The sequence below is a fragment of the Diadema antillarum genome, unplaced genomic scaffold (genome assembly GCF_040938485.1).
Source record: "Diadema antillarum isolate AM-2024a unplaced genomic scaffold, OU_Dant_1.0 scf00000123, whole genome shotgun sequence".
NCBI classification, from domain to species: Eukaryota; Metazoa; Echinodermata; class Echinoidea; order Diadematoida; family Diadematidae; genus Diadema; species Diadema antillarum.
The window spans coordinates 44,016-68,860 of NW_027271012.1; the positions used below are offsets into that span (position 1 = coordinate 44,016).

The window sequence follows — 24,845 nt, forward strand, 5'->3', positions numbered from 1 at the left end:
TTTAACAAACAACACTTACGATTATACTTTATTAATCATTGTCGATAAAAGATATGTAGTCGTCGATAGTTGCACGATTCCATTTAAACATACTAAAGATTCATTCCGTACTTTGATGAATGTGACGCTGCCCAGACACTGTTTTTGTATTAAACTCATAATGTACGATATCACCGATACATCATTCTATAACATACATACATCACTACATCAGCAATCAGGGTGTAGCTGCAAAGATTTGTGCATTGCCAAATTTTTAAAGTACAAACATGATATAATCACTCCATAACAAGGTTTCTCTAATGGATGACACGAACATCAAAGAAAGCAAGAAGCTTTGGTGTTAAGATAATTATTGTGCGTTTCAGATGCGATCTCCTTGGCGGGATTAGCTAATCTCTGGCAAAAATCGATCGATTCTTGAAGTGTTCTCGTCCGTCGGCCGCTCTAGTCCAGCGAGCCAGGTTTTGATCCGCGATTTCGTCGACATCGGTGCCTTTTGGTACTCGGGAACGTTCTCGTCATAGCTGTCCTCATCATCGCTATCGTCTCCCTCCTCATTCTCTTCTTCATCCTCCTCTTCCTCCTCTTTTTCTCCTTCTTTCCCTGTATTGTCTTCGCCAGCTTCATTTTCTCCGGCAACTTCGTTATTGTTTCTTTCGCTTGTTTCTTCTTGCTTTTCGTCTTTAATCTCATTGTTAGTGTGAGGCGATATGTCATTATTCATTGTTTCTTCCTCGGTGTCTGGGTGGCTGACTGCCTGGCATTCCAATTCGAATTTTTCGCTCAGGTTCTGCATCTCCTCCGCCAGTTCCTTCGCCTCGTCGATGTCGTACAAGTTGTTTCCCAGTCGTCGGCTGGGGTCGTCGCTGGACGCCTCGTCGGCCTTCAGTCGCTCGCTGCCGCTGCTGTAGCCGCTCGTGTAGCTGTCACGAATTGTTTCGTGGCAGTCAATGAGACCAACGTCGCGAGTCGGCGAGTTCACTGGCGGGGGGCTGCAGTCGACATGACCGTTCCTATCCCCCCAGCCTGTCCCGTTGGCGGTTGATGGCGGATGTTGGTGAGGCAGCTGTTGATAGTGATGAGGGTGGTGGTTCACGAGCTGGTTCGGCTGCTGCTGCTGTTGCTTACGTAGTGGATAGTGACCACGTGTGTGAGCGTTCCGGTCGTCATGGATCACATGTTCTGCGGTTTCCGCGTAGCCAACATGACCAGCGTTCAGCCAGATGCCGTCTTCGTCGCTGCTTGTTGATCTCCGATTTTCTGGAATGCAAAAATATGAAAAAAAAAATGCATATTATAAAAGAGTCTAAGTACATTGGTTCTGTATTAATATCATATTCAAGTCTTATGCATACCTTCAAACAGTGGCTGCTCTCGACAACCAGGAACCTTGCCAATAACTTGCCCTACATAACAACAAATTCATATTCTTTATCGATCAGAATTGCTCACTTCCTCTGAGGGTACAGGATTATGATGATAATGATAATTATATGAAGGTCTGGCCTCATTTGCCGAAGGTAGCTTCTTCAGAGCCAGCACGGCTCTGCACGAGAGTCCAATTTAAAAGATGAACGATGCAACGAAAAATAATTGAAGTTATCAAAATAGTACATGTATATAGTAGTAGTAGTAGTAGTAGTAGTAGTTGTTATTGTTGTTGTTGTTGTTGTTGTAGTAGTAGTAGTAGCAGTAGTAGTACATGTAGTAGTAGTAGTAGTAGCAGTAGTAGTAGTTGTAGTAGTAGTCGTATTGTAGTAGTATTAGTATAGGGGCATTAGTAGTACAAGTAGTACTGTAGTATAGTAGTAGTGGCAGTAAAGTAGTAGTACAAATTGCAGTAGTAGTTGAAGTATGTAGTAGAAGTAGTAGTGTGATGGTAATAAAAGTAGCACTAGCAGTCGTATAGTAGTGTTGTGTCCTAGCTCTATGGTAGTATTTCAGGGTTGTTGCGGTATTCATAGTAAGCCTACATGCACTACGCAACAGGCGAGGTTGCGCATAGTAGTCGTAGGCCTACGGATGAAACATTGATAATGATCGAGTTATAGAGAAAGATGTAGCGAAAGCAATGACAATAACGATAGTAGTGTAACAGAAAGATGATAGAGATGAAGTATGAAATTATATGAATCTCTCGAGTGACGCATAGTATACACCCTACTCTCTTCTATCGGCACATCCTGTCGACGGAGTATCGTTTCTTTTTCCAATACTCGTTTCATTTATATCGATCGGTGTGACTGCATTTCCCCCGGCACCTGTTAGCATGAATCGTATCTCAGACGATCTTATTTCTCTGGATTTTACCTACATGTATGACCTACTGTCAACAGGCAATCCTTTATGCATGTGTGTGTGTGTGTGTGTGTGTGTGTGTGTGTGTGTGTGTGTGCGCGCGTGTGTGTGCGTGTGTGGGGGGTGTGGGTGTGTGTGTATATATGCATGTCATTGCCATGGTTGACGGTTTAGTCAAAATCTTTTGTCATCTTTGTTTCCATTATTCTCAGGTGGATTTTATCTACATGGATTTAATAAATTGATTATTATCTACAGCAACATTGACTGTTCAGTCGATAGCTTTGAGTGGTTTTATAAACTAGGTCGAAATTTACTTTTTTTATACAACAGCGACTGAGCAATGAATAGCGAGCTTTGTGCAGACGACGCCTCCTCTCGGGTTGAACAATGGAAACGGCTGTCCCGCGCATGTGTAGAACACCATTTTTTGTTTTGTTTTGTTGTTTATTTTTGCCTAATTTGCGTTGTCTTAGCATTTGCGTTGCAGATCTAGGGCTTGCTATAATAAGTTGAGTGCGTGGAGTACCATAAGCCCGACGAGCTTTCCCGGTTGATATCTCTAAAAAATAAAACACACAAAGAAACAAACAAAATGTATTCAAAGCAAAGTATTTATGTAACCTGAGGTGACAGACAGTACTGTGAACGTTGCGATGTGTCAGACAATCTATTGACTCCATGTATCAGAATGCGTTTGTTGTGAAAATTACAAAGGTCGATATTGGGAACAAAAGAGCAAGGTTAAAGCTAGCACTGGCTCCTTCTCCCCTTCCTGGGCCCTCCTTTGTTACGAGGAGAAAGAAATACCTGGATACACATTTATTGATTTTTAACTCAAGTAACATCAACAGATGCACCTGGTTGTTAATAGCGCTATATAAGTATGTGGTCGAGCAATGGCGTGGAATTCACATGTACGATTATACGAAGAAGCTATTTATGAAGGTGTTTCGTCAGTTTCAGATACCAGTCACACTACATCAAATCTTCATTATACAATGTAAATCTTTAGTACGATATCAAATGTCCTTCCTTCTAATTTTTTCAAAAATACTATTATAGACATATTCATTGATTATTCTTGGATATGCAGATGTGTGTACAGCTTTGCTTTGGCAAGGAAGTTGTTGAGTATACAAATTTTAGTACCATATTCCTCACATGTCGTAAAATGCGTGTCTTCGTGTTTCTCCGTTGATGACCTCTGCAAAAACAACCATATGCAGTAGAAAGTCGCTGTGGACAAAATGATTATTCACGATTGGGCAAGAATAGTTAACAATCGAATGTCGTACAGTTATGACCAGATATTTAAAACATCAGTCTCAAGTTGCCCAAAGCTACCAAAACATTGCATTTTTCTCTTGATTAACTTTGCCTTTCGAAATTCCCTCAACAACTGCTTGATAGTCTGAGAAGATAATTCAACTTCTCTTGCCCAGCCATCGGAATCGTTTGATGCAAGGACGAAATTTGATCGAGGGCCAAAAATCGATATACTATTGCCCCTAGGCCTAGTACTTATTCATGAAAAATTCAAAGATAGCATACGATGTGAGTACATATCTTGGTGGGCCATGTCGTGCTGCGGTGTTCATGTGCTTATGCGCGTTCCCCTTATATAGGTAATTTCTTTGCGGATTTAGTAACTCTTTAAAGGTAGGGAATCCCATTTGCATGCCTTAAATGAAGAGTTGTATAAATACAGTGGTATGTTGAAGAGAGTATCATTTTAGAAACTCCCATAAAGTATTGAAAGTGGAAGGTAATATTTAGTACACTTTTTTTGACCGTTAGATTTTGAATTGAATTTTTTTCGGGGCTCACCGTAAATTCCAGTACATTACTAGGCTACCTTTGCAGACCCATGTACTGCATGTGTGTCCATCATGTATATTTTGTGAAGAAAGTTCATCAAAACTTACAAACATTTCTATATACATTCTTGCCACACACTCTATATGTTATTACATCAGCTCTTATACTTTTAGATTTGTGTTTATAGATAAAAAAATACAGAAGACTGCAACAAAAAGGCTTAAGTGTGGCTGACACACAGAACTACTGAGTAGTTGAGTTTTGTGCATTATTCAAATTGTAGATAACTGTTGACTTCCAAATTTCTCAGCAGTGGCCTAAACAAGTCCCCCGAGGTTCATATTTAATGTTTTGCTGCATTTTGGGAGGTCTGTAAAAGGTATCCCCTACCTTTAATATTCTATCTCGCATGTGCAATGTCTGTAAGTCACGTTGTCGCGCTCATCAAAAGATGATTCAAAACAACCTTTGTCAAACTTGCCCTTTACTGTCTTCTCGTTAAATATTTAGCAAATATTTAGTTGATATAGAAAAATAATGAAAGTTTGACTTCAAGAATTTCCCAGGGTTTCTACAAGGGCTGTGCCGTGTGCATTTGTAAGCAAACATGCTATAAAAATGGGCCGAATGCTCGACGCCATGATTATGACGTATCAAAATGCACAAAATGACTTGTTTGATGTACACAAACTTCTCTCAAATCACTGTTTGCAGACGCACATCGTGTTACAATGATCAGCACACACACACACACACACACACACACACACACACACACACACACATACACACACACACACACACACACACACACAGCGTTTCTAGCATTTAATATGTAGAATGTGTACATGGACGTAAAGTGACAGCATGGAGCTATTAAACATGTTTAGTAGCTTCATGGTGACACACAGGCGAGAAAAAAACGTACATGATGTGTTAATGACACATTTGTAAGCAAATTTGGATATATTAGAGTAGACCTTTAGATATTTGCTTTCGGGTCGTTGTAGGGGTTTTTCTGACCAAGATATGTATTCATTAAACATTTATACCAAATAGCGGCGCCACCATGCCTATAGCACTACGTCACGACAGCTCCATCCGTAACAACAAGGCAAGTGCACGTTGAGGGTTAGTGACTACAACAGAAGAAGCAAAATACACCGGCAGGGCTAGGATGGTGGCAGTGAAAATAGAAACGATAATGCTGAACATTGTATAGCTACAATAAACGTGAAGACTATCATAATGATATTAACACTGTAAAATACGAAACGAATTACGAAATGTAATCTCAGTACATGATTTGCGTATGTCTCGATGCATTATCAATAGAAGATAAAGCTTAAAAATGAATAAGACATTACGTTCTGAACACCAAATAAGGTTGTAAACGAACTGGATGCTTTTCTCTTTTTTTTTTCTTTTGAGAAAAAAATGGTCTTAGCAAAGCGCCATAAACTCATCAAGTGACAAATCGGTACACACATACATACACACACACACACACACACACACACACACACACACACACACACACACACACAAACAAACAAACAAACAAACAAACTTACACAGTAACATACACCCCTTAAAGATGGCGCTTTTAGGAAGAGGCGTTCGAGGCTCTCTATCTGTCATGGTCTAATTGTCGTGGTTATGGTCGGAGCCCTTGTTGCACTGGGGCGATTAGGACCCACGGAAAGAACCGCGACAAAGGGAGCGATTCGGTATTAAAAAAAAAAATACACACACTACATAGACTGTGACTTTCCATGCATTTCTACAAGCGCGAGATTGCTTTGGCTTCTGTTTTGTCCGTGCCAATAAGACGGGATAATTTAACGAAAAATTTAGACGAGCAGCCAAGTAATTTCGAGAACATAATAAGAAACGGTGGGTGTAAATAAGTCAAAAAAGGGTTTGGGGTTTTATCGCCAAGAATTTAACAGGCTTAACGGGCATTGATGGTATACAAAAACGCAACTCGCGTTTTATTGAAGTTTTGTTAGTTAAAGAGTCGGTTCATATGAACAGTAACATTTTTCTTTTGCCGAAAGGGTCGAAAATTGAAAAAAAAAAACAACAACACACGAATGAGTCATGTGACTACCTACCGTGCATCAGACCAAGGTGTGGTATCATCCTGATCAGACTGTTTTTTTTTTTCTTTCAAATGTGAAACGTACCCTCCATATAACTCAAAGAGAAACCTGACAAATGACTTTGGGGCATTTGCGTCAAACAGATTTAATGGTGTCGCCTTTATTGTCCAACTGACTTAATGGTGTCGCATTTGCTGAAAGTCCCTGTAGTGTGACAGATTAATTCTGTTCCCTGGATTTTCATCAGCAAATACTCGGAAAATCTGAAGCGATTTCGTTCCCCAAACATGATTGACATGTCTTTCTTAAATTGCTGTATTGTCTTTTGTGTACAGTCGTCTTCTCTCTATATCCCTAGAGACATGGCGAATCTTAATAAATTTATAACGTGTATTTTATTCTTTACTTCGTTAGCTGAAAATTCGCTTTATGGTTGTACGCTACTTCATGCAGATACTTTCGACAGTTTCAAGAGGCTCCTTGAAAATCATGGTTTAGTATATATGTAGATAATGTCTCGTTTGTTTGCTTTTCCACTCGCGTTAACTCGACATGGACTTCAATTTCTCATTGGTGTTATAATATTTGTTATGTTTGTATAAGTTTGAGTGCTGTGTTACAGCGCTTTTTATCTGGTGATAAAAGGCACTTCATAAATGATAGTTATGAGAAGTAAGTGCGTATGTTGGTATGCAAATCCAAGCTAGGATAATATGAAATATTTGTGATTGATTGTAAAAATGGTATTGGGAATACCTCTCTGAGCAAGTCAGTACAACTTCAGAGTTACCAATTCCATCAAGGCACCAATTCATCGTATTAAGGTACGGCAAAGGTCCGGCCCATGAATGACACAACAGACTGGTCTCTTAACATATGTCTTCTGCTGATTCGAACGTGTAAAACCAGAGGCAATTATCAACAAGGTGACTCACTGTAACCTTGGGATCAACATTAACTCTTTACTCATGGTGCTATTTTTTTTAGGGAAACGGGAAACCATTTTCGTGCCGCCGATCAGATAATACCATTTAATTGAACAGTGACGACAGATTTCTTCAACGACTGAACTTTGCTTTCAGCCAAAACAGCTCAAACCTGTCGACGGTGTCATGTGAGGGACTTTCGCAGTTGAAATAGAAATTCGCTCATCCACGAAGCTATTCAATACTATTATGTGACTAGAAAATTGTGAACAAGTTATCAAGGGGAAAGCGTTTTACTGAAAAGTTGCATTTTGTTTGCTGTGAAATGTAAATTGAAACGTATTGTTGTTTTTGCGTGGTCGTACGTGTTTTTTTTTTCTTCAGAAATATCATGTTAGGATATCCTGTTGATTCGCTGCCATGATCTCATAACAATGACATTCAATCAAAGCCTCCACCTTCAAAACCAATCTACGAAGGACACATGTGACCTCCAGCAAACAGTGAGGGATACTTTTGTTAAAATCAGGAAAGAGTAAACAAACATACAGAAATCAATCGAGAGAATAAAAGAACCATTCATTTCCCGCTATGACGCGTTGGCCCAACACTAAACAATACGACCATCGAACTGTGTCTATCTATGTGGCAGTCACGTTCATCATAATACAGACCCTATATACCAAATTAGTTGAATTCATGAGCGATAAGTTACATACAGTGGTTCACTCCGTTCGTTCGTTAACCAAGAACTGATATGAGACCTGACCAGTAGTCGTACTTGACCCAGATCCTCAAGATTAGTCTAATCCTTTACAAAAGCGTCCAAACTACCCACTTTCAAAGAAACCTGAATGCCACAAACCTGTCAAAAGCCGGGTGGGACCATTAGGTGTTGTGGATAGTTTCTCAATTGCGGGGTAAGTCAAGCGTTTTGGTCAGCAGGGGAAACAGCTTTTCTACTAATTTTGTTAAGCCCTTTTCGAGTGCAGTCATCATAGCTAATGTACAATGGTTATGTAAAATAGAAGGTCGGGAATTTGTAAACATATATGAACAAACCTGTTTACTCTGAATATTATGATCACACGCATCAAAGCTAAACGTCTTGGGGCATGTGATAATCACAATTTCCTGTTCAATCGTTAATTTTAACTCGAAATCCATTGGAGTGTTTACAAAAAAAAAATGCATAATTATGTACGATGGATAACTGAACAGAAGATGATCAAAGTCTCGTGCATTGCAATGTTGAGATTCGACGTTATGTTGTCATGGTAGATTTTCATATTTTCAGGTGTAAAGAATTCTTTCCTTTTTAATGGGGGTACTTAAAACAATATCTCTTGGCGAAAAGAACTTTCAGAACTTTGGTTTACCTAAATAGAGTGCGTTCCTCCGCACAGAGGTACGAAAACACTCGAGAACGAAGGGAGGGTGGGGTTCTTACTCGATTTAAATTCGATTGTGAATTAATACGAAATTACTTTATCATTCAAAGTAAATCTCCCTCCCAAAAATTAATGGCTCCATTTCATTCGCGTTTGTACGAATCAAAGAATTCATTATCACATGTCTCTTATAGACTCGTATACCATCACGACGAGAAGTTAAAATAACACTATATTTCTGTCATTAAAATCAGTCAAAAACACGAAAACAATAAACTCATGAGGCAAACAGAAAATAGAGACAGAACACGAAAGGGAAAATTGTGGAAAGACGGTAAGCTATAGCAAGAAGGCTAGTTCACACCTTTCGTTCACTAATAAGTGATAATTAAAGAGTGATTTGAAACCACAGACTAGTAGTAGTACTCGTACTTGACCCAATTCTTCAGGAGTAGTCTTATCCATAAAGAGTCCAAACTAGTCTATACCCACTTTCAAAGAAACCTGACTGCCCCAAACTTGCCAGGTGGGACAATTAGGGATTGTAGTTTCTCAATTGCGCGGTAAGTCAAGCGTTCTGGTCAGCAGGGGAAACAGCTTTCCCACTAATTTTGCTAAGCCTTTTTCGATTGCAGCCATCGATGCATGCTATCATGTACAACGGTGCTCTCAAATACGAGATCGTGAATAATGCTTGGGTAATTTTTAGAGAAAAACAAGATCATCTGTCTTCCATAAGCTAAACATCTAAACAAACGAGCAAACCTTGGTACACGCATCGGAGTTTAACATCTTGAATCATAATATGACAACCATTTATCATATTCTTGTTCAATTATTTATAAGAAAAAAAAATCTACAAATTTACAAAGAATATCCGTAAACAGAAAGGTAATGAACGCCTTGGTGCATTGACGTTACGTTGTCATGGTAAGTTTCCAAATTTTTATGTGGAAAGAAAGGGGAGATTGAACATAAAACGATAAATATACAAGCTATAGGTACAATATTCTCTTTTCGCAAAAGGACTTTCGGAGCTTTTGATTAACCAGAGAAGAAGCGTTCTTTCGCACAGAGGTGAGAAGACAACCTCGAACGAAGGGAAGGCGGGGTTCCTGCTCGATTTAAATCTGGCGATGAATTAGGACGAAATTACGTTATTATCAAAAAGGAGATTTCAATCACAGAAATCACAGCATTTCATTAACCATCTGAAATAAGCTTGTTTGTATAAATTAAAAAAAATCATTATCACTACAACATACCCTAGTTGTCCTTGCAGAAGTACCAGCACGACGAGAAGTTTTGTTTGTTTGTTTGTTTGTTTTGGGGGCACTATCGTATATATTTTTATTATCAAAGTCAGTATAAAAACAATAACAAAACAACAAACTTATGAGGCGAACAAAAATCCAGACTGAAGATAGCAGGGAAAATTATGGAAACAAGCTATTGCTATGATGAATGCACATAAACATTGTTAGGAAGAAATGAAACAGCATTAGAGCATCCAAGGTTTTATCAGACATGGTGTATGGTCTACACAAATAATCCATTTGATTCTTCCAAGAATATGGAAACAAACACCTTGAAGGTGAATCTCCAAAAGATTTATCTCATACAGCTTTCGTCTTGATTGAGAAGTTCTGACAGTGCGATCAAACAGGGCACAGCAGGTATATATTGAAGAAGTTTCGTCTACAAATCGCTATACCCTTCAATGACAAACGTTTAGCATCCCTGGTATAGTTTTCACTCAGAAGTGAAATCGTAGAAAATCTCTCATGTTTTGACCACAACATTAATCGTAATCCTTAATTGGCTCACACACCAAACAGATGTCATGCGTGTATTCCTAAGAGGTTTTAAAGACAATTTTGTTTTCTAGAAAAACACTACACGCATCACGGTCCCCAGGCTGGGTGTATCGACAGTTCTTGTTACTCCCTTTCACAATGTTGTATGATTGTGTCACTGTCTTGACTGTCATTGACACAGCACTTGTTTAGCTCCTGGCAATTAAGTCCTACGTTCATAACATCAGATACGTGATATGAAACACATTGCACAATACTTTACATAACTATGAGTTGGATTCTTATATCTATTCAAGGGAAATCATAGGATGATCGATCATTTTGCTGTATCTTACAAATAAACAGTGCTCTCTTTTTTTTGGGGGGGGGGGGTTCGCATTGTAATCGCGACTATATATACGTATCAAAGCATTTGCTATATGATAATATACTGCGGATAAGAAAAGTTTATTTAACACCGTCAAGACCTGTAAGATAGACAGATACAGCCGAAAGAGAGAGCTGTTGTCAAGATGTCAGCAACCATTTCTTATTTGGTTGATTATTTGATATGTCAAAGTGGAACATTTTAAATGCTGCATCTCATCTCGCCAACGTCTAGACAGAATGGTTCATCAAAAAGGGACATACTGTGACGCGAAGTCCCACAAATGCTTTATTCATTGTGAGGGTTGAAGAGAGGCTAATGGATATATACAAAACGCCATAATTCGTGGAAATGAATGGTTTGTTACAGATTTCTCAGGCCATTCACTTTGGAAGCTGTTAATGAAGGTCTGTCTGTATCATTGGTTGATTTCTATTACGCGAAATGCAAGGCCAACTCCATCTTGAGGATCGGGTCTATTTTCAAACAGCATTTTCACAATACTTAATAGGCAGAAGGTCTTAGTTAAGATAATTAATCAGATTTGAGGAAAACTTCCAAGTGATTATGATGGGGTTGAATGTATATGACATTGTTGTTGTGTAGTCGACACAAGGAGAAGAAAAAGAACCTGCTCTCTCAAGAAAACAAGGCCGAGGCTTAAAGATATTATTTTTTTAAATATAATAAATAGTCCGTTTCAATTTTGTTGGTAAACGGCAAGGTAGTACTTTTTTTCGGAAAGCCTTTTGAGAAATGGCAAAATCTAACAAAACTGTATACAGTCACCCTGTGCACAGGTAGGCCCTGTATAATATAAATGTTGCTTTATGAACTGTCACAAAGATATTTGCGCGAACTAAAAGAAATAACGATCACGTTCAGCTCACTAATGGGCAACAGACTCATTAGATATTGAATCTGATTAAAAAAAGGCTGTAAGATCTAACATAACATTTAAATTCACGAGCAGCTTCTTGACAGTGCTGGGTGAATTCTTGCAAGAAGTATTCACAGTATGGGGCCTACTAAACTAGATAGCAGTGTCCGAGAGTTTACGTGTATTTAGGCCCATTGGCACATCCACGAAAGTCATATACTATATATTCAAGAAATTATAATCTGAGTCTTGATCACGAGTAGTTCGCTGTCTTTGGTAAATATGAAAACGGGATGTAGTTTTTCATACCATTTCTACGAAGATTTACAATGGCGCGTATCAAAAAGTATGTCATGGAATAAGCGGGTCAATTGAGTCACTGAACTCAAATAACCTACTGCGGCCTCAAAGCATGAAAACAAGCTGGTGTGAGATTTCGATGTCTTCTCCCCTTGCTTTAACCCTTTGACCACTATCCCAAATCCCAATGCTATTGAACAATGATAGTCTCGAGATTGGTTGTAATAGTGTTAATTTGAAAAGAACTATAATGACCAGGTATATGAGGCATTCCGGGTTCTCTATCTCAAAAGCAGGAAGAATGCATGCATCTGCATAAAGTGCGTTCTTTCAAAGTTGATGTAAAGAGACAACAAGATTGTTTGTAGACAATTCTAAGTATGTATAGTTAAGAAAAAACAAAAACAAAGGGGAATGACGTGAGACGGTTGTAGTTACAGTCTGTTGATCACGTCATGGGGTATACTTTCAGCTGCAGCAACCTCGCCTTGTGAAAGGTGAATTTTGGGATCGCGATCCTAACAATTGTTCCGACGTCGTATAGATCAATAACTCATTGGTGTTTTTCTACAGGTACAAAAGTTTGTCCTGTATGTTAACCACCTCATCAGAAGCTTTAGACCATAATATCAGAAAGGGGTCAATAGGCAGGGATAGGGGAGGGAGAAACTTATTCGAGACTTCCAAACAACTTTTTATAGCAAAAGCCGGGGGATTAACAGTAATAAAAAAGACTCGAACTGTAGAAAATTTGAGACATTTTACGCAGCTACGACGTCAGTACCTATCAGTAGCTAAATGCAAAAGGAAAACAAACAATATGTTTGTTTTTTAATCAAAAACTGGATGTTAACTGTTATGAGATTAGGTCCGTAACATTTCGGCCATGACGTACATAACAGTATAGATCGCCTTGCATACCTAAGTTGCATTTCTGAATGTCTCTGTAGTGTAAGCAGTATCTCGAAAACGTGTGAAACTATGAACTCCAACACATTGAATGGTAAGACTTTAAACCTCTATCATTGTGTTGGTTTGATTTTACCCTGTTTAAAGCCGGCTTGAGCATGGAGTTAAATTTTTCCCATGTAGATCTTGTAAGTTTGACACGATTTAAACGACCCCATGCGTGGCGTTACCTATTTAAAATTGTCAGTGCTTTATGATGGCTACACAGGAATGAGATTGCCTTTCCCAGGGTTATTTGTTACGACAACGGACCTGCATTATTGAGAGTTGCAGGTGACTGGTAGAGTGGCGTCAATCGCAACTGATTATGTCCAACCGTGTAGAGAAGAGAATGTGAATGCAGCATCGTATACCATAGCACAAAGAAAATTTCATATAAGTAGTCATCAGGTGTTATACTTCAAGGTTAGATAAAAAGACAAAATGTTCACAAATGAAAGGAAATAAGAAAGAACTACATGAGTATTTACGAGAAGAGGAATAGGGCTAATGTTAATATCATGCTTATGGCCAGGATTGGATTAATCTTCCTCCTGCGCAGACCAATACTGCACCACAACCAAGAAAACGAATCAGCGTATTCAAATGGCGCGCCCATCTTGAGCGGAATAACTCTCTATATGGAACAACGTCAACAAAAGAAGTACGAGTTGTAAATATGCATATGTATTTTGTAAAAAGGCGTCAGCATACAATCTACAAGTACATAACATAAAGAGAGAAAGAGAGAGAATAATATATACGCATATATTTATCATCAGGAAATGCATTCTGAGAGAGATCTACAAAACGAACGATAAATGTTATCCGTAACACACGGCACGGTATATTTGTGATAAAGAAAAAAAAAATCTCAATGTCAAGAGTATTTCTGTATTTTGACAGATTCACGACAAGGAATGGTGGAGGATAATGGAAGAGATGAGCAAAGCCCGCTCCGTTTTTTCCCCGTCCCTGCATCATCACCAATATAGGGCCTACCAAGCCAGTCTCGCCGGCGGGGCAGGTGGCAGAGGAGGTCACCCCTTCCACAATACCCATGGCATGCCATCATCATCCACGCTGCCGCGAGCATGGATCAATCGTTGCCAAGTTGAAGCCAAACAACAGGTCCGCCAATTCAGGCTGACGCGCACGTAATCCAGCATTAAAGCTACTCTATCACCTGTCGCACAATAGTGCACACGCACCCCGGGGCGCTCGATTATTATTATTATCAAAAAATGAAATCTAGTCGTTAATTTAATCACAGCTGGTAGTTTGGACGTGATACCACGTAATACATAACCATACCTAATACATGCACACGTATACACACACATACGTGATACACCCACACACAATGGAACCAGCGAAAATATTTGTGAGTAACTTAATATAGGCACAACATTATCATCAAACCTTCCATGTCATGATCTCAATGTCAAAGGTTGACATTTTTGGCATGTGCACACTAAAACAACTCCCGTATCGATTACACTAACAATGCAAGATTTTGTTCTTTCTAAGAGGCTAGAAAAAGACATCATACTGTATGTATTATCGACAAGCCCTGATGGGAAATATAGTATAGTATCATTCATTTATTCACTGAAATTTGAATTATACACCATCATGATATCTTATCTTGTTCAAAAGCATTATCTTTAGTTTCTGGCCCAGAAACAATGTTGACCAACATACATACAAAGGCAAACATACTTTTCTATTGCATCTTCCGAAGATCTTGGTTTTTGTTTTTGTTTTTACAAGCGGGATTAAAGGGGGCGTGGTTTCTTTATCAAAATGTAATGCTTGGTTTAGTAATTTCTATCCCTCCCTCTCTTCTATTGTCACAATTATGATTAGGCCTATTCGTCGCTCAGAATTCTCGCTCCCTCTTTTATTTTTCTTTATACCTGAAGTTGCTGGTGCAGGACCCGAGAAGAAGGGCAAGTGAAATAAGAGTTCACATCTTTGATTAGATATCAAAATTTAAAAAAAAACGTCCCTATTCGCACTTCTGCTAAGCTGTTTGTTCGTTTTTTAACTCTTTGAAGCATCCTTTTCATTGCTTTCGAATGTATGATTATAGACCTTAGGGAAGAACAACAGCAACAAATGAGAATTTAAGACCAAAATACTTGCACTTTCACGTTTAATTAATATTCAAAGTCCAACAGAGAATGTTTCAAATGAGATATTTTAATGATACCCCCCCCCCTCCAGACAGAGGTGAATACTGAAAGGTTGCCGAGTTTTTCAGCAATTTTAAGTGGAATTTCCCATTTCTCACCTTGTAACCTTACCCCACATACCTCTTTCTTTGTTGCAGTTTTCAGCTAGTCATTTTCAAGGTTTGCGAGTTTAGATACGAAATAGCTCTTGCCATGCTCATCTTGAAAGATAATACAGTCAAAATATGTTTACCCATATTAGGATTTTTTTCTTCTAAAAGCTTATAGTTTCAGTAGATCTATTTTTCTCGTTTGTTTGTTTGTTTACTTGTAATGTGCTTTTCCCCCCTTGGGTGTAGTTTCTTCTCAAAGTAGCACGACTACAGAGTAGATTGGATCAGGTATAGGTTTTGAGTCGTAATTAAGGCTTCCCCCTTGTAAAAGAAGTATAGGCAGCGGATTTGACGATTTTTTGTAGACATATTATTATCTGTTCCATGGAGTCATTCTTTCAATCAGCTAAGTCATGGCGAGATTTTGCTGAAGAAATTACCATCTCGTCATCATCAAGTTTGCACTTTTTAATTTCACTGCACACTCTGTATCTCATATCAGAGAACGATCAGATAAAATGGATTAAATTCCTTAAGTCTTCACAAAATCAGAAATGAATTTTGCAGAAATTTGTCGATTGTTAGAGGAACCGGAACTTGAATCTCCTAAATGTCATCGGATTGAGAAACAGATATAAATCTAGCCGTTGAGAGGCGGTTGAAGACTGCAACGGAGTAAGACAATTATTTTTGAAGAAAAAATGACTAAAATGACTTGTAATTTTCAACTCGAGCTCATGAAACACTACCTTCAAATTGTAATATTTACAGGGAGCAAATTGTAACAGCACCAAACTACAGAAATGTAGTGTCTGGGGCTTGAACGGTTAATAAGCCAGTCACAGCCAATGGGAGAACAATCATGCGCGATGGCAAGCAGGATTTTAAAACAGTGGTTTTCAGTGGTTTAACCCTTTGTGTGCTTTGAGAGCTGATTGGCAGAAAACCCCCATGTTATAGCTTGGTACACACTGTCCAAAGTCCTTGGCGCAGAAAGGGTTTAACTGCGAGAGAATGTACTCTGTTGACACCAACCAGTTAGAAGCAGCTCTAAGAGATGAGTTAACTCTCATTCAGGAACGCCTGGCCCAAATGGACAGAGTTCTGAATAAGGTTGCGTCAAAAGCTGCACTCGATGGACTCGAGAGTGTACAGAACATGTCACCTGTGTTTGCGAAATGTTAAAAGGTGGCATTGTGTTTCGGCGTTTGAGCCTCGGGATGTGTGGGTCTTCACATTATGGTATCCATTCTAAGGTGAAATAACACTACCACTGATATATAGCACTTCAATTTTCCTTTCTCCTCTTACATTCTATGCTCTTTGACTAAACTGCAATTCACCAGTAATTGAGGTCGTAAGCTTCACTGAATACAACTATAGAGAAAGTAAGACGAGTTTGTCGTACTACTTGGTAACGTATACCCAAGTACTTTTGTCTGGCACGTCTCAACACCAAAAACAAGCACTTAGCACACTCTGGAAGGGAAAGCACATTAACAGAAGGAAATACATCTCTGTACACGAAAGAAGCAGATAGACATCAACAGGTAACCTCTGTCATATTGTATACTGCAGGTATGTATACGTTCATACCAGTGAATTGACGTTGCCCCTTAAGAACAGTTATTAATGAAAAAAAAGACGAAAAAATTACAAGTGTTAATGTGAACTGCACTGACATTAAAGAAGATTGGAAACTCTTTTCGTGATCAAGGTGAGTCATCGCAAAACTTAGCATGATTGTAAACATGGCCAACAGAGCGTTGGAGCGCCACATACATTTTAAACATTTTCAGTTTCTCATCTCTTCTCTTGCACAAATATACTTCATTAAAAATTCGATATAGATATATAATCGTCCTTTTCCACCGCTTCTTCTCTGATGTGCTGACAAATATTTTGTTGAAATGACATGAAGAATTGAATACCACAATTCTGAGTAAGGCATGCCGACGGGTGGTAGAATCACTTCATTTTAAATGATAAGGAAACACAAACACGATGACAGGGTCATAATGTTCTGTGATGTAAATTTCTTCTTTTCATTTTTCGGTCATACTTCCTTTGTAATAACGTCAGATATTCCGAGCACCCGCAAAAGGAAAAGCAGAACAATATGTGCCTGTTGGTGGTATATATATGTATATATATATATATATATATATATATATATATATATATATATATATATATTATATATGTATATATATACATATGTTTATATACATTTATGTATATATATATATATATATATATATATATATACACATATATAATATATATACATATACATATATACATATATCAGATAGTGGAAATAGTGACAACACGTTAAGTTGTGCTTATTTTGTATTTGATGAAACTTATAGCAAAGCAATATGATTAGGTTCAGCATTCCGCGTTATGTTACTCCTGTTGTTGATAGTATCAAACAAATATGATAATAGAGGTTTCGTTAATTTTGGACATAAACAGGAAGGTTAATGAATTTGGAATTTTCTCATGTTTCCTTAAAACAGCCTTAGTGTACTGTAGCTTCTTTGATTGATTTCCTCCGATCACCAATATGTAGAACTGCCGTGGTTGCAGGGTTGTCTAATATCACATGATGCACTGAAGAGTTGAGACTGTCACATGCTTTCGACGATGATTACACAATATATAGTACGTTTGGTATATAAAGAAGAAAGCTGGGAGAGAGAGAGGGGGGGGGGGGGGAGAATATGAAACAGAGAGAGGTTTCTCCAGTCTGAGAGAGAGAGGGAGATGCAAGAGTTACAGAAGAATCCACATAGTGTGAGCCTGGTAAAATATATCAGCTGTTGTCATTGTGGTTGTGGCAAGACGTCTTTCACATCGTTTTGGTAACTAGGTAAGGAAGTTGTCGTCGAGGGTTTTGTAGATTGAACATTACCCCAACAAGGGCAGGTAGCAGCTCACAGCAACAGGTAGCAACCACGATAATGCAACTTTAAGACGTACGTTGAATACCACAAAAGTCTCCAACTGACCCTTTCACAAGTCTTTTTTTTTAATGAAAAGAAACTCATTAAGTTGTATCCATCGCATGAAGTCATTTAGACTGGTAATAATCTTGCAACAAAATAATCATCAGAGCGAGGATTATATTTGACAAAATGTCTTTCCAAACCATAATGTTTCAATTTATGCCGCTTTTGATCAGGCTGATTGGAGAGTTGTGAGGTGAACCCATTATTTCCCTCTTTACATGTATTTGCTTGTGTGGCTGTGACCAACAATATGAAGAGAAAACATGGGGAAGTTCGAATTCAATAACTTTCTTACATTTTGTCCGATTGTAATAAGACTTTTACGATACTTTTCACTTGGTTTGACTTTATTTATTTGGTTCATCATAAAGATGGTATGCTATTGTACTTTAGATACATGCAGAGGATAATTCAAGTAGGGCCTATAGTCGTGACACTGTAAAATGTCATCAGTTGTCGTGGTCAGAGTAATAATCAGTAGTTCCAATGAGGGAGGAATTAAGGGTATCCGTGGTCTGTTAGCACTGGTTAGTGGTAAGTGCTCTGAGTGGAGTGAAGGTAGTATAACTATGCGATATGATGTCATTTCATCACTTACCATGTGACTGGTGTGGATGTGATACACAGCCATCCACGTGTCCATTTACGGCCGGAAGTGGGTCTATCGAGCTTGGTGTCACCGGGTGCATTCTCAGAGCAACCCCTCTCGCTAATGTGAGCGTGGGGGGCATCCCCACGTCGGGTCTCGAACTCGGGGTCTCGAAGCCAAAGTGTCCGACCGAATGAGACCTACCTGGCTTCTGGTGTTCGTTAAAGTCCGTTGGGTTTGCGGGGGAAGAGGGAGGTGGTACGGTGATGGACATAGATCGCTTGATGATTCTAGGCGAATTCTCAACAGACCTGGGCGTGAGAGGAGAATTCGGGACCTGACTGGCCCCTTGGAAGGACCTCATCCTACGGAGGATCCGAGGCGAGTTGCAGTCCGAGCCGTTCTGAGATCGGGGAGAATCCACCGGCGGAGGACTCGGCGGGATCATCCGCCTAAGACGACCTGGACTTCCTAGCCCCATTGACAGTCCTAGCTCTCTGGCAACGATCATGTCCGGCTCGGACTTTTGTCGCACCAGAATTTTCAGTCGTCGGCGAAGTGATGGACTTGTTTGACGAACCTCGTAGAGGCTGGTTGTCCGTGTGCTCTTCAGTTCATGGTTCGGCATATTCTCCTTTGCTAATAATCCGTTAGTGTTTTCGGTCACCGCGTATCGCGACGACACGGCACTTGTCGGGGCACCGACTAGGGGCGGCAGATCGTGCGTGTCGTCATTGGAATGCTGACTTGCCGTCGACGAGTCCAATGTATGTCGATTCTGTTCGCTCTCCGATGCATCGCTGCCGCATCGGAATTTACGATATTCTTTCCTCGGCTCCTCCGCCATGATCAGGAGCAAGAGACACTTCCTCAAGCACCGGTCAAATCATTATTTGGGAAGGAACATCTTGCACATCACTTGAAAGATGAATCCACCCGCGTTGCTCACTTACAAGTCAATGCCACAATAGTAACGCATGAATATCGCTGCTTAATCAACACCGGAGTATTCGATCCGCTCCAGACAACAATGACAAAGCGGTGTGAGGAACCCCCTGCGTGCCTTCACCTATAGAGAAGGGCCCCTTTCACGCTATTATATTGTCCATCCCACACAGCTGTAAGCAAAGAAAGCTTCTTTTTAAAAAGGGCGAACTGCGAGAGTAAAGTTCACGATCACGAATCGAGGATACTTTGTCAGGAACAATCAAGTCACGTACTTACTGCAGGACAACTGAGAATTTACGAATGCCGAAATTGATTAGCATAACAAGCATCCGGGCCATTATGAGCCACAGCCGAGAGAAGAAGATGTGAAGCTAGACTCTCGTGGGAGAGGCTAAAGAACCTTGATATGGACGGGTCTCGAAAAGAAAAACCAATATCGATCATGTCCCCGAGCTAACCTCTCGTCAGCTTCCCTTACTGAGAGGACTAGCTTGGAGGTAACCGTATCGAATTATTGCAAGGTCCGCAAAGATCGTCAACTCGCACTGTATGAAAAACCAGCGTAGTATAGCGTTGAACAAAGAAAGGGGTGACGTACACGGCGATCACAGAATTGTTATCGTTAATAGTCCTGATTATTGTTTCTTCTATTTTTTTTTTGGGGGGGGGGGGAGTTACTGGCCTAGATACGATGTTAAGTTCAAGGTTTTTAAATCCCACAAGCCATGAACTGCTCTGAAAAAAAAATGGAAAAAAAAACTTACAAAAAGAGCCGCTCATCCGTGAAAGCCATTTCAGTGTCCAGTGCTTATCGGGATTATAATAATGCCTTCAGTGGTACTAACAGTGATGCTCGTGCACATCATACAAAGCCACGAAAGTAACTCGAGGCGAGAATTCCTTAGGTCTCTTTGTGATGTCAGTGATCCATACTGTTTTGGTCCTTTATATCCGTACTTGTGTGGAGGCATTCCGTCACTGTTCCCTGAAAGCAAATGACTCGTTCCCTTTTCTTCCGACACCAAACTATACACTTAGCGATCGATAGGCCTACGGGCGGAAACCGGTAGTAGAAGTGCGCAGGACGCGGCGAGGGGGTGATGGCCCATTTCGCCTCCCTCTCTTTACGTTGCCATGCGCACGACCCACGCTCACGTCCCTGGCCGTTATATAGTCTGCTTGTATGATGCTTCAATGTCTTCATGAAGTCATGGGTATGGAGTGTCGTGGTAAATCTGAACGAATATCTACAATACCAATCCTCATGCTTAAAATAGTGACAGCCTGCTCCGTAGTTTTAACACGGTTATCTTTCCACAGAACTTGAAATGAAAAGTACATTCCAAACCGGTGCGTAATTTGGAATTAGGGTCTGAGGAGAGACTACAAGGATCCAAACATGGCAGCCACCGTAACCCCAAGGTTTGGGTCAGATGACGTGATTTTCCGATAGGTCACCTGTCCTTCTTTTCACCCCCTTGCTCCCGAAGAACGAGGGGGAATGCAGATTGTGTGGCGTCGACATACGACACCAAATTCTGACGAAAACAGAACCATCCTCGAGCCATAGAATCTATTCAAATATGCCCGATTTATACCCCGTCCAATTCGGTGCTCCTCCCTCAATAAATGCCTCAGTGTTTTATCGTTTTATGGGACTTGTTTGATTTATGGAATTGGAATGTGTGTTTTGATTTGGAAACATAAGGCTCAAAAGTCAAGGTTAGGTCATTCCCCTCGTTCAGAAATAAGAAGCTCCGACTAATTGGATGACATCCATAAATCTGTCGATCACGTAATTTTGAATATAATTCCTTATCTTCTTGTTTTACATGGAGTTCCGGGGGGCGGAGGGGAGGGGGAGGGGGAAGGCCTTGGATGTCATGGCATATCTTGGAGACCCACTAACCAGTATTATAGAGAATATTGATTGAACGTGTATTCAGCAATTAATTACACTCTAATAACTTCTAATGAAAATTCCCTTCATTTTGAATTGACTTTAATGAGGAAGATAGAACAAAATATGTAAGAAATCTGAAGTTTTTCCTCACAGTGAGACTTCCTCTAAATCATACACACACACACACACACACACACACACACACACACCACACAAATATATATATACATATATGAACAGATAAAGATAGCTAGATATACAAATGAATAAAAAAAATGATGAATGATTTTCACAATGCTTTTGTGAACAAACTAATATGAAAGTTATGATTGGAAGACATCTTCAGATCTCTTTTAAATTACGTTTGTAGTTTGCGACTTATATCACTTTTTTGTGTGTGGCAAAGTTAAAAATTTTGTACTTCGTAGAGAATGAGAACACATTCTGTTTCCCTAATTGCATCTTTATGAAAGGCAACTTGAAGATTGTGATCAATAATTTAAACAATAAAGCTCTTGAATGATATTCATAATGATTCTTCGTCTTCTTTTGAATTAATTTCTAATTCGAGGTACAGTGAAGAATTGTGTCAAACCAATGTGAAACCATCGAGACCATTGCATGAAAAACAAGGCTAGTTTGTATTCCTGACTGTGAGCTATATCACCCTCACGTTAGAGAAAAAAAGATAACTACGAATTCATCGACTTTCTTATCTATGTCCAACAGTCCAATATCAATTAAGATTGCTCTGTTCTGCTTTCTTCGCCGTTGTATGCATGATTCTTTTTTAATCAGTGTAAACGTGAAGTAGAATTTCCTTTGGGAGAAAAGATTATATGCTTTCCAATATCAATTAAAATTGCTCTGTTCTGCTTTCTTCGCCGTTTGTTTGATTCTTTTTTAATCAGTGTAAACGTGAAGTAGAATTCCCCTTTAAAGAGAAGATTATATGCTTTAGGGAAGTAAGTTATTACATCGAGAAAGAATAATTCTGTTCAAATAATTGATGCCTCTGTGCGATTGTAGCAGGGCATTTGATTTCTTTAACCTGGCTCTTTCATCGGGTCGAGATCTCATCTCGAATTTTCCAGTGCAAATAGACCTAATTGATTGCAATGCGAAGTTTGTGTTCATTATCATTCTCATCGCAATTTCCATATACACATCGTGCGTAGGTCTTGGCACCGTCCTTTCATTCATGTGCAAATTAATCCTACATGTGTTTTCGCAATCATCATTAACAAACACGCATTACATTGTACGGATATGCGAAACGCCATGGCACTGTCGACTATTATGCACACTTATTAGAGAAGGGAAGGAAAATAGAAAGCAAAGGAATTGTATAATGTCATACAGTTCGCTACAATTTAGTTCCCGTATCTCTATTCTGTGCTAGCTAGCTGTTTGTTTGTTTGTTTGTTAGCTTGTTTGTTTGTTTGTTGTTGTTGGTTTTTGTTGTTGGTTTTTGTTTTTTTAGATTCGGGTATTGGGTACAAGAAATATTTATTATAGTCTCATAGAAACATAACGCTTTGTTTGTATCTTCTATCTCCAGCCGTAAGTCAGGATACAAACAACTTCAGTGTACCAAAATATGCGGATTTTTATCAAAAAACGCCAGTTGCTTAAGATTTGTTATTCACTGATTGGTATCCTTTTTCTATGATAAAATTGAATACACGTAGGCCTACTCAGTAGGTCTATATCAATTTTACAAGTTTTGTTGGTTCGTGAACATTACGCATGAATAATTGTCATCCAACATGCTATAGTCCCTGCCTTTGCCAAAGACAATATTTTATTTTATTTTATTTTATTTCATTTTATTTCAACATAATTTTTGACAGGATAACAAGATCAGCAAGTGAATGCTGTTTTACATCAAGGTCCTGTACAATCCAACTATATAAATACAAAAATCATGTTACATAAATATAGGCATAAAAACCACTACAATCAAACAAGCAATCAGAGCTGAAAGGAGCAATACGTTAAATTGAAATCAGTAGTAACCAGTCTAACTATGACATAATGAAACAATATGATAAAAAAGGATATATCAAAACAGTGAATAAAATGATGCAAGATCATATACACAATCATACCATTTGATGTACAAATTTAAAGGAATGTAAAAACTCTGCCAGAAAGGACTTGAATCAACAAGCCAACGATCATAAAAAGCAGATAGAAATTCTATATAAAAATCTACACTAATAAATAGATTACATGCAATCTGGCAGTCATGCCCGTTTAACCTAAACAGTCGAATGCATGTATACCCATAACACACATTGAAGGATTCACGCACACATAATTTGCACCAGGCAAATTTGGGTAACACAGTGTGACAAAAAATAATATGGTACATATTATGTAAAAACAGGGCGTTTGATAAAATCAGTGAAAATACATTTTCTTATATAACAATTTAAAAACTGACAATGACTTTGATTTCTTTAGAACATTTGGTAGTGAGTTCCGTACCTTTCCTCCTGCATATCTAAAGCAGCTTTTAAAACACTCTACATTCGGTTTAGGTGGTACCACATTCAATATCTGATTTGTCGAAATAACACGTCTTCACCCCCTTCTTGTCCCTCCATCCTCCTTCCTTCCCCAAATCCTCACATTCTTCGGGACGTTGGACGGCTTGGTGATAGTCTTTCCTCTGGCTACAAATCTAGAGCAAAACTTCTGTTCTGCCTGCTTGTTTTGTGCTACTTTGCTCTGAATTTGGAGTACCAGACAAACATGAGGTCTTTCCTGGCCTGATTATTGTCTATGTTAGTTTTGTTGTTCTTAGTGCTTTTTTATTTATTCATTTATTTTATTTTCAGTTTCCCCGAGAATGCACGAATCATTCGATTCTGATAGAGTATAACTTTGCATACTGTAGAGTTCGGCCTCCGATTCCCTCCCCGACAAAAGAAAAACAAAATATATAAGAGAGAAAACAAAAACAAAAACGCGTTCCTCTAGTAAGGAAGAGGATGCGTTGTTGTCATCCTCCTCTCCTTCAGGAAGCTGCAGTTCATATAGCTTTGAGATGACCTCTTCCATTCTTGGCCTGTGATGACAGTCAGCATTATGGATATCTGTCACATAACAAAGTACTACTTAAGTAGGAGAGTAAGTAAAAATGCGCCCTCTCTCGCCCAATGACCATCGGCAGCCTTCCTAAATACAAGGACGTCACTGGACATCGAACAAGACTTCCCTGCCAGCACACAGGTTCG

The 24,845-nt window shown here is 39.1% G+C and overlaps 1 protein-coding gene across 1 annotated transcript; it reads right to left on the reverse strand.

The window, feature by feature from the left end:
• Positions 1-388: 388 nt before the first annotated feature.
• LOC139720186 (uncharacterized) lies at positions 389-19,596 on the reverse strand. Its single transcript, XM_071631550.1, has 2 exons — positions 18,759-19,596; positions 389-1,263 (listed from the first exon to the last, which is right to left on the reverse strand). Exons 1-2 carry the CDS (start codon positions 19,594-19,596, stop codon positions 389-391), a joined length of 1,713 nt encoding a protein of 570 aa, XP_071487651.1.
• Between the last annotated feature and the right edge of the window lie 5,249 nt (positions 19,597-24,845).